General features: G+C 36.2%; 1 protein-coding gene and 2 pseudogenes across 1 annotated transcript; 1 reads left to right on the top strand and 2 right to left on the bottom strand.

The window, feature by feature from the left end:
• Positions 1–369: 369 nt before the first annotated feature.
• Positions 370–1,576, bottom strand: LOC132110294 (putative nuclease HARBI1). The gene is made up of 4 exons (XM_059516863.1): positions 1,342–1,576; positions 1,227–1,262; positions 573–1,128; positions 370–503 (listed from the first exon to the last, which is right to left on the bottom strand). The coding sequence occupies exons 3-4, from the start codon at positions 1,042–1,044 to the stop codon at positions 370–372; spliced, it is 606 nt and encodes a 201-aa protein (XP_059372846.1). The 5' UTR covers positions 1,045–1,128; positions 1,227–1,262; positions 1,342–1,576.
• A 3,391-nt stretch (positions 1,577–4,967) lies between these two features.
• Positions 4,968–11,170, top strand: LOC132110293 (ATP synthase subunit s, mitochondrial-like; annotated as a pseudogene).
• A 50-nt stretch (positions 11,171–11,220) lies between these two features.
• Positions 11,221–14,285, bottom strand: LOC132110292 (cyclin-dependent kinase-like 1; annotated as a pseudogene).
• Between the last annotated feature and the right edge of the window lie 1,154 nt (positions 14,286–15,439).

Below are 15,439 nucleotides of genomic sequence, written 5' to 3'. Positions count from 1 at the left end.
GTGCTTCCTGGGGGTCTGTGAAAGGTGTCAGGAGAAAAGACTGGCAGCCATACCCCCTGTCTCCCAGCAACACACCAGAGAATTCACCTGTCAACACAATCTCATCATTACTACCTCATAAACACAGTGATATTCTTGACACAGCCATGATGGTTATAAATAGGGGTTGTGTGGCTTACCTTGTGATAGGCACTGATAGATTTCAGAGGCCCGAAAGATTCTGGAGTCATGGACTGAGCCAGGCCATTTTGCCACGACATTGCTGATCACACAGTCAGCATTGCAGACCATCTGAAATCATAAGATGAGGAATATTACACCAATCAATGCACATCACTGGCAATGCAGAGTGTTCGTCAATGGACAATATCAAAAAGTTATGTTCACCTGAACATGAATGCTGTGAAAGGATTTCCTATTCACAAAATCGGCCTCATGGGCACCTGAGGGGGCTTTTATCCTTATGTGTGTGCAGTCCACTGCACCAATGACATTGGGGAAACCTGTCACACAAAGTAATGAGTATCCTACTATGTGTTAACAGTTGTCCTGTAATTTGTAGATCCTCTTACCTGCAATCCTATAGAACTCCTCTTTGATGTCACAGAGTCTTCTGTGGCCAGGGAAGGAGATGAAGACATCTGCTAATGCTTTGATAGCCAGACACACACTCCTTATTGTGCGGCAAATTGTGGCCTTGTTCAGCTGTTCTGCATCCCCCACTGAGTACAGGAAGGCTCCACTAGCAAAAAAGCGCAAGGCCACACAAACCATTTGCTCCACACTCAGTGCATGGCTCCGCGCAGTGCGGTGCTTAATCCTGGGACCCAGTAGTCTGCATAGATACCGGATGCCATCTGCAGAAAACCTGTATCTTTCATATAGATGGTCATCAGGGAAGGCCAGTGGGTCCAACCGGTCCCTGAAGACCCTTTCTTGCCTGAAGGCTCTCCTCAGCACAAGTGCTTCTTCATCCACCACATCTCGCAAGAATGGGCATGCCATTGTCAGAGCAGAAAGGAACACACAATTTTGGGCCTTCATATAGGCTAGTGGCCACACCTGGTGCTGGGGGGGGTGGGCAAAAGAGGCCGGTGCCTTATAACGATGACTTGGTTGTACTGATTGCTGGGAAAATAAAAAAAACCTTAGAAAGATGCCACCGTCCTGTGTGCTTACAATAAAAGCTCATAGGTCATGGCTCACTTGACTTTACGAGAATATACCTAATTTTTATTTTGAGCTGTGTCATCTTCTTGGAGCTGGTGGAGGAAAGAAAAATAATGATTAATACATTTGTGTTACAGTTAGCATACAGTGTACATTGAAGGTATATCTCACCTCCCTCTCAAGTTTTTTTATTTCAAGGTCCAGTTTCCTAATTGTCCTCTTTTTTTATTTCGGACTCCAGTGCAAGATTTTCCATCTTTTTCTTCTTGTACTGAATGTCTATGTCTGCCAGTTCTATTTGGCGCCGGAGGTGGTTGCCATACAACTTTCTGATAGCTTGTGAGCTCTGTGAACACAATACAATTAGCGCAGCTGGAATTTGGCAGGATGTGGTGTCCTTTTATTAATACGCACTATGTTGCCAGGCTGGTTTTCCCCACTGTATAGCATCTGGGTCCTGTAAAAGAAATTAGATTTTGATGAGGACTCCTCACCATTGTAGAGTAAATAGTACTTTCACAGTCTTAACATGATACCTCACGCCTTCTGGAATCCAGAGAGATGGTCTCCTCCTCATCATCGTCTCCATCATGTGCTGTTGCACTGGGGCTTTCACCCTATCACATTTAATCGGATTCATATTGAAGCTAGTAGACAAGACATGCCAGGCCTACAGTATGCCTTTGATGGAGTACTCACTGGATCAGCATCGTCTGGTGCTTGTGCTGGTGGCTCTAACAGGAACACAGTGCTGCCAGACACTGCAAGGCAATAGGTAAACCAAAGTCAGACAGTCCAAATTGATTCAATATGAATGTGGTTGTATCCCATGTAGAGATGGAAGGACATACCTTGAATGAAGCGGGTGGCATTTTGGGAGGAACCTATGCTCGTCTCTTTCCCCCCAGGGATCCCCTCTAAGACGGGCCTGCCTTTATTTAGCTCCAAGGCCATGTCCTCTGCTGGGGTAAGGTCAGCCTTTGGTGACCCACCACCCGTGCCTTGTCTGTGGGTATTCTTTTTCACTGCTAAAACAGTACAGACAATGTGTGAGCAGGCACCTTCTGGGTACAATATATGCTTGTGCTTTGTTAAATATTAGTCAGGGACCATACCATTCTGCAGAATGTTCTTGTATTTGATTTTGACCTGCTGCCATGTCTGTTTTGGCCTGTTCATGTTTAATCTACATCACACACACACACACTTTATCACAAGAACATTTAATGGAGTCACACTGCAAAAAATGACTTTGTGTTTTTGTCTTGTTTTCAGTAAAAATATCAAAAAAAAAAAAAAAATCTTAAAGATGTATTTTCTTGATTTGCTAAATGACCTAGCAAAATAAGTATAGTTTAGACAAAAAATATAAACTTTAAGTAAAGGTGTGCTTAAAACAAGCAAAAAAATAAAAAATCTGTCAATATAAGAAAAATTCTCTTGAAATAAGGTTTACTTTTTCCATAAACACTTAATTTTAGAAAAGTTCTCTTGTTTCACTGGCAGATTTTTTTGCTTATTTTCCTAGGTTATTTTGCTCAAGAAAATATTTAAGATTTTTTTTAGATATTTTTTTTTTTACTGAAAACAAGACAAAAATACTAAGTAAGAAAGACATTTTTGCAGTGCAGTAAGCAACCGACCTTGGGTCCTTTGAAAGGCGCTATATAAATTAAAGTGATTATTATTATAGCTCATCTATTTATTCAATTAAATTTTATTTATATAGCACTTTTCACAATTGTTTCATTCTGTCAAAGCAGCTTTACATTAATAAAAGCAGGAGAAACACAAAAAAACGGTGGACAACATAAGAAGCAGAGTACAACGGCTAAGATTAAACCGTACTGAGCGTAGTAACGTTAAATAATAATGTAAGGATTTAATAATAATTTATCATAGCTTTGTACAGTGTGATGGAGTTACTTTACACAATTTCACTCATATCTGCAGTGCATTTCAATTAAAAATTTAACCGTTTCATAATTACACTACAACTGCGTTTTTGGAGATGTGAATTAAATATTTGAATTGTAATTGTGATGTTTCAGCGGAGCGGTGAGTGTGTAATTGTGCACTACTTACCCCCAATTTCCACCAGATGCGTAACGGCTCCGCTGCGTGACAGCTCCGTGTTCCGTCGTCCGTCAATACCCACCAGGTCCGTATTTGTTGCGTAATGGCTGCGGTCATGACTGACAGCTGACGTCACGATGCCCCATGTAATCTCGCGAATTCTGGTGTGATCGCGCGATATGTAGCTTCTATAAACAGAACTACCAAACCAGGAACAGTTTTCCATCCGAGGGAGTATAGGATAGAACTCTTTTCTTTTCTCTTTTCATTTCTTCATCCATCGTGTCAAGGGGGTTAAAACTTCAACAAGCCTGTCTCTGCGTATCTGGTCCGGAGGGCTGCGGATCGCCGGAGTCGGAACGCAGCTGTAACGCATTCAGTGGAAATACACTCATTGACTTTAATGGAAACCTACTGACTCCGCCGCCGTAACGCAGCCGTTACGCATCTGGTGGAAATTGGGGGTTACGCATTCAGGCGGTCTGCAATACTTTGCCACGCTTTTTCTCTTTGCTTTATCACTATGGCGGTGTTGCCTTTCTTCTTAATTATATCTTTTACCTCCTCGTATGCCTCCATGAGGATTTGTGCTTCCGACGGGGAAAAGTACGCGGCTCTAGTTGCCATGGTAAATCAGTTAATTTGTGATCTGTGGCGGGGTCTATTTGAGTGAGCCGTGAGCGCGCACCTATCCAGGATTGGTTTCACCTGGCTTAATGAATCCGTGTCTGCTCATCCTGGCTTGGTCTTTGTGCAACCAATTAAGCCTGGACGCACATGTTTTGGCTTCATTGAGCTCAGCTGAGTCATTTATCCCGGATGTCTTAATTCTACTTTTGTGCAACAGGGGCTCGTTCTTCGTACGTCGCTAACTCAGTTAGCTGGATTTGATTGTTGACGATTTGGTATGATCTTGGATTGTTTGGTTCTTCGAAGCTCATCCCGGACTTGCTGTCATAGCAACAGGTGCGCAATCTTAAACCTGCTTGCGAGCAGGCTTATTTCATTTCATATATATATATATATATAATTTTTTTTTTTTCGTGACTCTTGAGATTGTCGTTTAAATTATTAATTTGTTGGAAAGGCACATTTATTTTCGACTTGTCGGAGTCGGGCTTTAACTACAGAACAAACTGCGAGTGGCTCTTTCCTTTATAGCCTACTATTGGAAATGCGGAGAACTTGATGGAAAGTGCTGTCTGTAGTGCCATTCGGAGTTTGCCTGGTGCTTTTAGGTTTAAAAAACAGTTTTAGTTTTTTTTGTGACATTTCCAAGCCACTTTAGACCCAAAGTTGTAAACTAGTTGTAGACTATTTAAATATTTTTTTAATGAAGATCATGCAATCATGGCCATGCTGATTACAGTATATGTCACTCAGGCTTATGCTAGACCATAGACTGCCATCAAGGCCTCAATGAAGGGGATTATGTGAACAGAAAGGGGGTTCACAATGTAAATGTGCAGCCCAATTACTATTGTGATTCTTAATATTCCAGATTAATAATAATATATCAAATAAAAAAAGGCAGTTGACAAATCTTCCATATCACAAATGTGAAAGCAAATGGCCAGGATCTGTGCATGACTTAAGAATTTGCAGAGATTCACATTTATGCACATTATTTGAAAAGTGGTAAGGAAAGTTCCACAATTAAATATCAAGCTATATTACACTTATGCTGATCCTAACAGAACTGCATTATTTCATAGGTGATTATGACATGTTCCTGCCTGCAGACAGGTGTTTTATGACCCCATTCCCTGACCCAAACCAGTTGCAGCTCCAGGACAAGGGCACACAATGAGATTAACTTTGGCTATCTAAAGGGAAGATTTCAGTGTCTGAAAAGTCTGAGGGTTGCACACCTGACAGGGCCTGTGACATTGTTGCATGTGCCATATTACACAACATTGCCAAAAAAACACTTTTCATTAAAAGTTTAATAAAAGACAAATATGCTTAGTTCCTTGAGTTTTATTTCAATTGTTCTTTGTAAAGAAAAGTCAGTGGTCAAGTGCCTGCAATAAGAGATATTAGACACATGCCTCTTGCAAAAAATAAAAAGGAAAAGTTGGCTATACACTGCCCACCTGTAGGTCTATGTCTCCACTGTCTGTGCAGACTATTCTGTAGGCCTTTCTGTAGATGTGGAATCCTGCAACTTATACTGCAGCCATAAAGCATACAAGTATAAATTAAGTAAAGTTATTATGCACTTGCAGGTAGGCTAGTTCCTCCATATGACAGTTATCTGAGAGGGTTTATTCACTGTCCAGTGCAATGGAAACAAATAGACATTTCAAAGTCTTATACTTTCTTTCCTTTGGAAAGTTAGAAAATGTCCACTTAAGTTAACAAGTGTTGGTGTATTATGTAAAAGTGCACAAAAGAGGAAAACACAATGTCATTACGATGAACTACACTTGGGAAAAATGTGATCAATAACTCTTTTTGAACTCTTCTTCAATAAATAGTTTTACATTAACATAAGTTTATCAGTTTTCACTTTCACAAGTCAAAGCAATTCATCATTACTCATGATTTAACAGTTGAAATGACTATACAGCCTTAATTTAATGCAGTATTTAATTGCTATTATAAACAGACAACCATTTATTTAACAGTGCCTTTTATAGAAGAGAAGAGACTATAATATAACAAAAAAATACCATGTAGAATATTTTGTACTTCACTTTTATTTGTTCCCATGTTCTAGTGTGGTGACTCTGACATTACAATGAACAAAATAATTATGCAATTATTAAAATACAAAAATATAGGCTAATAAGTGATAAAAAAAAACATATAACATGGCCACTTCTAACGGATTTAAATTGTCTGCTACTTTTTTGCCAGCCCTCTCTCCTGGCTTTTGCAGACTTTGAGGTGTTCCCTGGCGTTTTGATTAAACATTAAAATTCCGAATAAACTTCGACTATCTTGCTCTGCTAAGGAGAAAAACTGTGCGCGCTCTTTGGCCACGCTGAGCAGCCAATAGCAGCGTTTCTGATCAATGTTTCTACTATCGATACATATCCCCTTTTAAGCCAGCGCGTGAACGCACAGTTATCTCAGATAACTCAATCCAGCGATACTAATCATAAACAACAGGTGTGTTCGAAGAACTCAATTAGCCGGATTATGATTAGCACGATGAAATCATCTTGGATGTGTCATTTGATCTCGGATGTAATAAGCAACGTACGAAGAACGAGCCCCAGGCCTCTGGTCAACGCGGAGGATTTTATCCGCACATAAGCAGCCGTCAGGGGGCAGTCGTGAGTTCTGGGGGGTGGATCAATGCTGTTTTCAACAAGTAAGTTTTGGATAATTTTCAAAACAACAGTTATTTAACTAGTTTAACCCTCTGGGCTTCTTCGTAAATGGGTCACACTTAGCTTCCTCCCGCCCGAAAACGGGCGAAGCCTTAAAATTGTACTTTACTTTTTCCCAGGATAACCAATCAAATATATTTTTGTTCTATAATTTTTTCTGATTATTATTTAGAATTTTTAGATTTTTTTATGATACTTTGCATTAATTATATAATTTTTATGAGCTATTTTTTCCATTAGAATTAATATATCATTTTTTATTTTATATTTATTTAAAAAAAAAATTCAATAAATGCAGCATTTCACATCAAAATAGAGTGCCAGCCTAAAAAAAAAATGTTCCAGGAGAAGAACTTCATCTAGTGGCTTTAAAAAATAGCCACTTTTGTGTAATGTCCTGTACCAGCCTGTAGGCTGTCTATAGCTTCCTATATATCCTATATAGAAAGGCTTTTTGATTCCTTTTGTTGTTTTAGACATGATTTCTCTATCTTATTCGTTTTTTTTTATTTAGATATACATTTAGATATTCTAAAAGATGATTACTTTATTTTCTTAACAAAAATGTTTAGATAAGTATCAGGTTTTGCATTATGATTACAATCAAACTATAGCATTTGGTTAGAAAGGGAACACAATGTGTGTGTGTGTGTGTGTGTGTGTGTATGTGTGAGTGAATGTGTGTGTGTGTGTGTGTGTGTGTTGCATTTGAGCGAGTCTCTTTTTGTATTTTTTATTTATTTATTTTTGCATATTCTCAAAATTTGCTGTTGCAGTCTTACCAGTCTCTCTCTTTCTTTCTCTCTCTCTCTCTCTCTCTCTCTCTCTCTCTGTGTGTGTGTGTGTGTGTGTGTGCATTTGAGCAAGTTTTTTTTTTCATTTATTGATTTTTATGTGGAATATTCTACAAATTTGCTGTTGCAGTCGCCAGTTTATCTGTGTATGTGTGTGTGTGTGTGTTTGTGTGCGTGGGTGTGTGTGTGTGTGTGTGGGGGGGATCTTATTTGCACTCTTGATGTTCTAGAGTGTCACCCCTTCATTGCTGTACACTTTTTTTCAGCACAGTTGCTGATCTGTAGCTTGTACCACCAAAAGTTTCTCTGAGTTTTCCTATTTTTTCGTATTTCCCATTCATTTCCTATGTCGCCCGTTTTCGGGCAGGAGGAAGCTAAGTGTGACTTTTTTTTTTACGACCCTTTAACATATCAGAATCATCTCCTTGATTTTTTTGTGTGTTCATATAGGTAATACAACAAAAGTCACCAAGTTTCATCCCCATCCGATGAAGCAAAAAAATTAAACATTTCAAAACGTTCAAGTTTTCGCCCGTTTTCGGGCGAAGAAGCCCAGAGGGTTTAGTTTTATATTATTCTAATGTCATAATTTATTTATTTTCCAAATCCACAGTAGACTGTAAAGCACATGAGGCCAACAAAAATGTTAGAGCCATAAATATAAAGGGACTAATGTTATAGTGATTAGTCTGTTCCAGTGAGGAATCCCTACAGAGACTAAAATAAGTCCGCTGATTCACAACAACAGCTCTTATTTAGAGTCTGATCTTGAAAATAATAGCATCTAGTGTATGTTTAATGTGCTTTTACTGGCCATTGTTTATTTTTAGTTTCTGCAGTTCACTTGAACAGTCCTGAAGTGTTCCATGAAGAACATTGCTGTACAAAAAGTGAATAGCGGTCAACAAATTTTTTTCAAAGTTTTTCATTCATCAAATACCGATGCCAAAAATACAGATGTGTTGCTACTGGCTGCTATAATATTTAAAAATACATTTAGTGCAGTTACCGATAAGATCTACAGTGCCATTCAAAAGTTTTTTGATATTTTATTTGAAAAACAAAAATACTAGTATTAAGCAAATTGATCAAAAATGACAGTAAAGACATTCATAAAAAATAGTTTATCTTAAACTTTAATAATTTTCTGTAATATTACTGTTTTGCTTGTATTTTTGATGAAATGAATGCATCCTCTGTGAGAATAAGAAACTTCTTTAAAAAAATAAATAACGCAAAAATAAAAACTTATGAATGGTTTTCCAGATGTAGTGAAACATAAATGTTGTGTTCTTTGATCAATATAGAGTTAATTATGAACATATTAAAGAGGTGGGCCCTGATCGAGCTGCTGCCGAGTGGCTCCTGAGGTGTGGTGCAAAAGTTCGGTTCTGTGGTTTCGACCGCTGGCAGCACGACTACAATGGACTCCCGACTGGGCCGTTGGGACGGTACTAGATAGAAGCTATTGATGCCACAGAGTCCTGCATCATGTATCGTGGTTTTGATAATCTGGGTATGTGATTCATTAAACGCATAAACACCATTCTCATTGCTCTGACCCAGTTACCTTTATGTAGCAGAATTATCTTTGAACCTTAAGCATTGTGACATTACTTTTGTAATTTTGCAAATTTAATGAAATAATCAGTGAATGGAGAAGGTCAATAACCTGCTTCAACTCGAAGATCTCTTACTCCGTTTGCTTCAGCAAAACACTCATGCATTACATTATTTATTAAATTAGACCCCAGAGAGGGAAAGTTTGTGAAGACGCTTGTGTGTGAGAGATGTGGTGAGACACTGATACACCATGTGTGTGTGTGTGTATGTGTGTGTGTGTATGTCACAGGAGGATGAGACACTGTCTGTGTGTCACAGGTGAGGATGCAAGGTTCATTTGTGGGAAAAAGTGATGTAAAGCTGAGGGGTGTTTTACACAGACAGATACAGTGCAGTCCTGTCTTTCACACATCCAGTTTTACTATACAGTACACTACATTTTACATTTTTACACTTAATTTGAAAGCACCAGCAAACTTTGACCATTTCATCTAGTTATAATGCTGACCAAATGATTATCAGAAGATGGCAACCTTGCATTTGTGGTTTATTTTTGGATTTCTGTGGATGCAGAAGACAGAAATGATAATAAGTCGAAATATTTAGTAAAACACAATGACACTGACGCTTAAATTATTGTAATTTAATATTTATTTATACAGTTTAATGTATATGAAATTCTGCTATGTAAGGTAACTGATTGAAAGTGACATCAAAGACATTAATAATGTTACATTCGTTTTATACAAATACAGTTCTTTTGAACTTTCTATTCCTCAAAGAATCCTAAAAAACACAGTTACCAGAAAAATATTAATTGGCACAACAGATCAATTTAAGGCATTTATCTTTACTTAAAAATGTATTTCTTTAAAAAAAGACCTCAAACTTTTGAATGTATTAATTATATATAAATAAATTATACATACAACATATTTATTTGTTTTAAAAAATAAATAAAATGTACGTTTTTTTTTTTAAGAATTGAAAAAGTAAAAATGGTTGCTGACCTATTGGACTATATATTTATTAATTAATATTTACCAAAGGCATCTAGAATTGTTGGTACTAACACGCATTTGTTTTTGTGTTTAGAGGGTCTCGAAGCATGTAGAGGAAATCAGGTTTAGTAAGTGTATTTATATAGAAGATGCCTGTCTGGAGCATTTGAGTCAAATAAAGACGCTGCAGGACAGTTTGAAAACATGACGGTAGTTTCCTGTGGCAATGTGACAGATGAAGGAATCATTGCTCTTCATCACCTCAGGTATGACAACAGCATCTTCAATTTCAGTTTGGCTCTCAGTATTGCCCATAACTGTTTGTATTCCATATGGGCATGTAATAGTAATTGGGTGATGTTGATAATCTCAAATGACCCAACTAATGGAGAATTATTCAGCAAGGGTTGTGTTTCCCAGAAGCAGTGTAAAGCAGTTAAAGGGGTTGTTCATCCAAAAATGAAAATTTGCTTAAAATGTTCTCATTCTCAGGCCATTTTTTGGAACAATTTATAAGAACTGTAGCATTACATCACTTGCTCACCAATGGATCCCCTGCAGTAAATAGGCGCTGTCAGAATGAGAGTCCAAACTGATAAAAACATCATTGATTCATAAGTAATCCTAGCAACTCCAGTCCAGCAATTAATTTGTCCATAAATAAGTCTTGTGAAGCAAAAAGCTGCATGTATTATGATGTTTTTATCAGCTGTTTGGACTCCCATTCTGACAGCACCAGTTTACTGCAGGGGATCCATTGGTGAGCAAGTTATGTAAAGCTACATTTTTTTTTAGATCTGTTCAGATGAAGAAACAAACTCATCTACATCTTGGATGACCTGAGGGCAGATTTTCAGCAAATTTTCACTGCAGAGGATCCAATGGTAAGCAAATAATTGAATGCTAAAATTCTCAAAATCTGTTCCAAGGAAGTAAAAAAACTCATCTACATATTAGATGACCTGAGAGTGAGTAAATTCTCAGTATATTGTCATTTTTGGGTGAACTGTTCCTTTAAGTTGATCATAGAGACCAGTGCTGCCAAAAGAGTAAAATTAGTGGCTTCTGCTACTGACATAAGTGTTACCTCTGACTGTGTGCGTGTATTAGGAACCTGGACTGGCTGCTTCTCAGTGATCTGCCTGGTGTAAAAGATAAAAATCAGACTGTGGAAAGACTCCAGACTGCAGTTCCCAGACTCACCATAGAATTGGATCTCGATTAGCCAATCACAGCGCTTCTTAGAGCACATTTGGTAAACCACAACACTCAGCCTCATGACCCGGCCAGACATCCCTTCTGGCTGATGTCCATGACTTGCTGTGGCAACAGTATCCAAGTAACTGAGCATCCCAGGGTCAGATGCAGAGCGCTGCTCTGCTCGGTCAACAACACCGAATTAGCTTTGATCAAACAACATGGAGTTTTATTATATTGCCATTATCAATACATTACATAAAATACATACATAAAAACAGTTGTTGTTTCATTTTTATAAAGAAGCTATAGAATCAAATATTTGTTGCAGAAAGATCTTTAATGATTTAGTCTGAAAACAACCAAAAACTTTACATCTATTATTTTTAACACACACACAAAACAATTCACATATTTGTGCATCACATCTCTCAAATTTGGCATCTTGTGCAAGTAAGTGGCTCAATTACTAGCACCAGTCATAAAGGCATAAAAAACATGTCCACAATGGGGTAAGAAATGCCCACACAGAAAGATCCACAGATTTCTGCACATCCCCAAACCCTTCATTTATTAAATAATTTGGCTAACTTGATAATGCTTTCAGCAACTCAGAATTCAGATTTTTAAAAAGCCATACTGGAAATGTTTTCAAATCCATACTGAAAAAAATATCTAGATGCAAAAAAATGCATCAGGGTTATTATAGTGAACATTTTTTTAAATAATTTATGATTAATTTAAATATAATCATTTAATATTATTCAATAGTAATAAAAAAAAGATACATTTAAAGTTGCCAGGCCAACATCTATTTACAATAGATTTTTTTGTTGTTGTTGTTGTTGTTGTTGCTTGTTTTAATTTAGTTTAACTTGATGTACTAAAATAACATAAAACTGAAATAAAAAATAATAAAAACTATACAGACAAATAATAAAAACTATTTAAAAATAGCAAAAGTAGGGAAAAAAGTAAAAGTACCTCAGTGGTAAAATAACACTATTCTTTATAATATAAGTCAATTTCACACAAAAAATTATATAAAAGCATAAAAGTATAAAAGCAGCTGCCTTTGAATTTTATAAAGGGGGTACATTTTTACTCTTTAATCTGGGCTAAGGTATTAAATCTGAAAATAACACTGATTAGAAGGCAATAGAGTGTGAGACAGCAGCAGCAAGTTTGAAATTCTTACGTTTTGTTTGTGGCAGAAGTTCACAGCCTGAAGTGTTTGCCAGATGATGCTTTTAACCATGTGCTCTGGAACACTAAATGAACATACACACAAAAAGCATTACAATGCAGTTGAACTCAAACCTCACTTTAACCATTCATTCTTCTCCATTCCTTCTGTCTATCTCAACCCTCCTACTGAACTACACACTAGCCCTATAGGTTCTGAAGATATAGTGTGTATTTGCATGTATGAGTGCTCTATTGTGTGAGATTTGTTGATTCTTGACTTGTAAATCAAGAGGACAACACATAAAGAGTTAAATGCTGTTAAATGTTGTTAAGTGCACCACAGAGGACAAATGCATCCTGCTGTAAATATTCCACTAAAGACATGCTGGGCATCATAGCAACAAAAACAAGATATGTGTGTTAGTGCAAGAAACACAGAGCTGTTTTATAGGTGTGTGTGTTCTCACCCTCTTGGGTAACTTTCCAGCTCATTTAGGACGGTGTGGTCACAGTACTCAAACACCAGGTGCAGTTTTCTCTTTCTTCTGAACACCTCAGTCAGATTCACCAGGTTTGGATGTTTCAGTTGCTAAACACACACATAATGTAATGAATGAATCAAGATTTTTATGAGTGGAAAACATATCCAAAAAAAGTCTAAGAACACTAGAGAAAATGCTTCTTATCTGATTCTAATTGAATCTAGTTTTTCAGAGGATGTTAGTATTTGGTTAAGTCCCCTTTTTGCTTTAAAGATGAACGCTACAAATTTGGGTAAAACCTAGGTTTTAAAGAGCAATTTGTGCTTTAATGAATGGAAGAACAATCTGATCATCTGTTCAGAGGACTTCACATAGCCAATGTCAGAAATGTTCTTACTTTTATAGTGAGCAAAATACTGCAGAATCTGAATCAGAATACTGCAAAATATTTCTTATTCATTTTGCATCATCAAAATCCTAAAACTTTGAAATGTGGCATTCAAGCATTTACACAAATATGTAAAAAAAGATGAGCAGCTTTCAGTCTTATCAAATGTTTCATAACACACAATGACAAACACACCCCATTTCAGTGTTGATATTGTGAACTAAAACAAAAACTTAATTTCTGATAAGTATAAAAAAAGAAGCTGAAATAAAATAAAATATATTAAATGGAAAAAGTTTATTGGACTGAAATAAATTGAAGTGCTAAAATTACTCATAAACTGAAATAAACCAAAATAAATCTTGAACTGCAAGAGTTCAGAATAAGCTCCCTTTAGAGACAAAATAATAAATCACTAAATAAATCAAATAAATGGATTAAAGTCTGTTGTACAGTAACTTCTTGTAAAAAAAAAAAAGCCCTCAAGGGAAGAGAAGGGAACAACAAGAATATTCATCCATCCTTTCATGCATAACTTTATTAATTGGTAAGCCTGTGTTGGCTGATATATCAGATCTTCAAAGGGCCACTGCTTTGCTCTCAGCTCAAAGGAAAGAGTTTGCAAATCACACAAGAGCTCCAGACACTGATTATTAAAACATCCTGTCCCACTAATAAAACCAAAATACTACTAATACTATTCTTCAAGTCTACAAACGACGATAGTAACAAGACAAGAATCAAAAAGACTGCTTGGCTGGTCTTACTGTCTGGTTTTAAAGGGGATCTGGGCATACCTTGCCATCCAACAAAATCATCTTGTCCAGGATGGGAAATACTTTAAACCATTTCAGACCAACAAACCATTTTATGCTGGTTTAAACTGGGATTATTCCAGGAGTTTCAGACTGAATATTTACCTTCAGCATGCGGATTTCATACGCTATTTTCCTGATGATGGGATCATCCTCAGACTCCACAAACTTCTTGATGGCAATGATCTGCCCGGTTTATTTATTCCTGCACTTGAACACCACGCCGTATGAGCCTTCCCCGATCTTACTGATCTTCTCATACTTCTCCATCTCTGTGACACCAGCAGAACACACTTGAGAGCCTGCTTCACTTTGATGTTGATCTAAATGTTGAAAAAAAGCCATACAGGACTGGAGATAAAATGTTTATATTTTATTTCAACCCAGTTAGATGTAATTACACAAAAAAGTGTATATAATACATATAACAAGGACACTGTAAAATAAAGTGTTACCAAAAATTCTTACTGTATATTTTTCTGGGCCCCTTTCCCCTTTAAAAAAAAAGGTCCCCTCAGTTTATAAACCGTGCTCACAAATTCTTTTTTTTTTGTATCATATATTTATTGAATCTTACAGCACATTTAACAAACAAATATAACATAACATACATTTCAATACAAGCATACCTTATTCAAATCCCTCCCCCTCCACTATAACCCTGGCAGTCTTTTAATATATATATATATATATATATATATATATTTATATATACAGTACAGACCAAAAGTTTGGAAACATTACTATTTTTTATGTTTTTGAAAGAAGTTTCTTCTGCTCATCAAGCCTGCATTTATTTGATCAAAAATACAGAAAAAAACAGTAATATTGTGAAATATTATTACAACTTAAAATAATAGTTTTCTATTTGAATATACTTTAAAAAAAATAATTTATTCCTGTGATGCAAAGCTGAATTTTCAGCATCATTACTCCAGCCTTCAGTGTCACATGTAACATCCAGTGTATCACATGATCATTTAGAAATCAATCTAATATTCTGATTTATTATGAGTGTTGGAAACAGTTCTGCTGTTTAATATATTTGATGAATAAAAGGTTAAAAAGAACTGCATTTATTCAAAATAAAAAAAAATTCTAATAATATATATTCTAATAATATATTTTCTTTACTATCACTTTTTATCAATTTAACACATCCTTGCTGAGTAAAAGTATTGATTTTATTTAAAAAAAAGAAAGAAAAAAAAATTACTGACCCCAAATTACTGACAAGTAGTGTATATTGTTATTACAAAATATTTATATTTTAAAAACATAGCTTCTTTTTTTTTTTACTCTTTATTCATCAAAGTATCCTAAAAAAGTACCACATGTTCTGAAAAAATATTAAGCAGCAGAACTGTTTCCAACTTTGATAATGAATCTTCATATTAGAATGATTTCTAAAGGATCATGTGATA

The sequence above is a fragment of the Carassius carassius genome, chromosome 30, assembly GCF_963082965.1.
Source record: "Carassius carassius chromosome 30, fCarCar2.1, whole genome shotgun sequence".
Lineage (NCBI taxonomy): Eukaryota > Metazoa > Chordata > Actinopteri > Cypriniformes > Cyprinidae > Carassius > Carassius carassius.
Note: the sequence above shows the minus strand (reverse complement) of the source record. Positions and strands in the feature narration are given on the sequence as shown.

Coding starts and splice junctions, on each gene's coding strand:
- LOC132110294 (XM_059516863.1), bottom strand. CDS start 1,044: ATGAAGGCCCAAAATTGTGTGTTCCTTTCTGCTCTGACAATGGCATGC. Junction 504..572: donor GGAGTTCTATAGGATTGCAG/GTAAGAGGATCT, acceptor TTTGTGTGACAG/GTTTCCCCAATGTCATTGGT.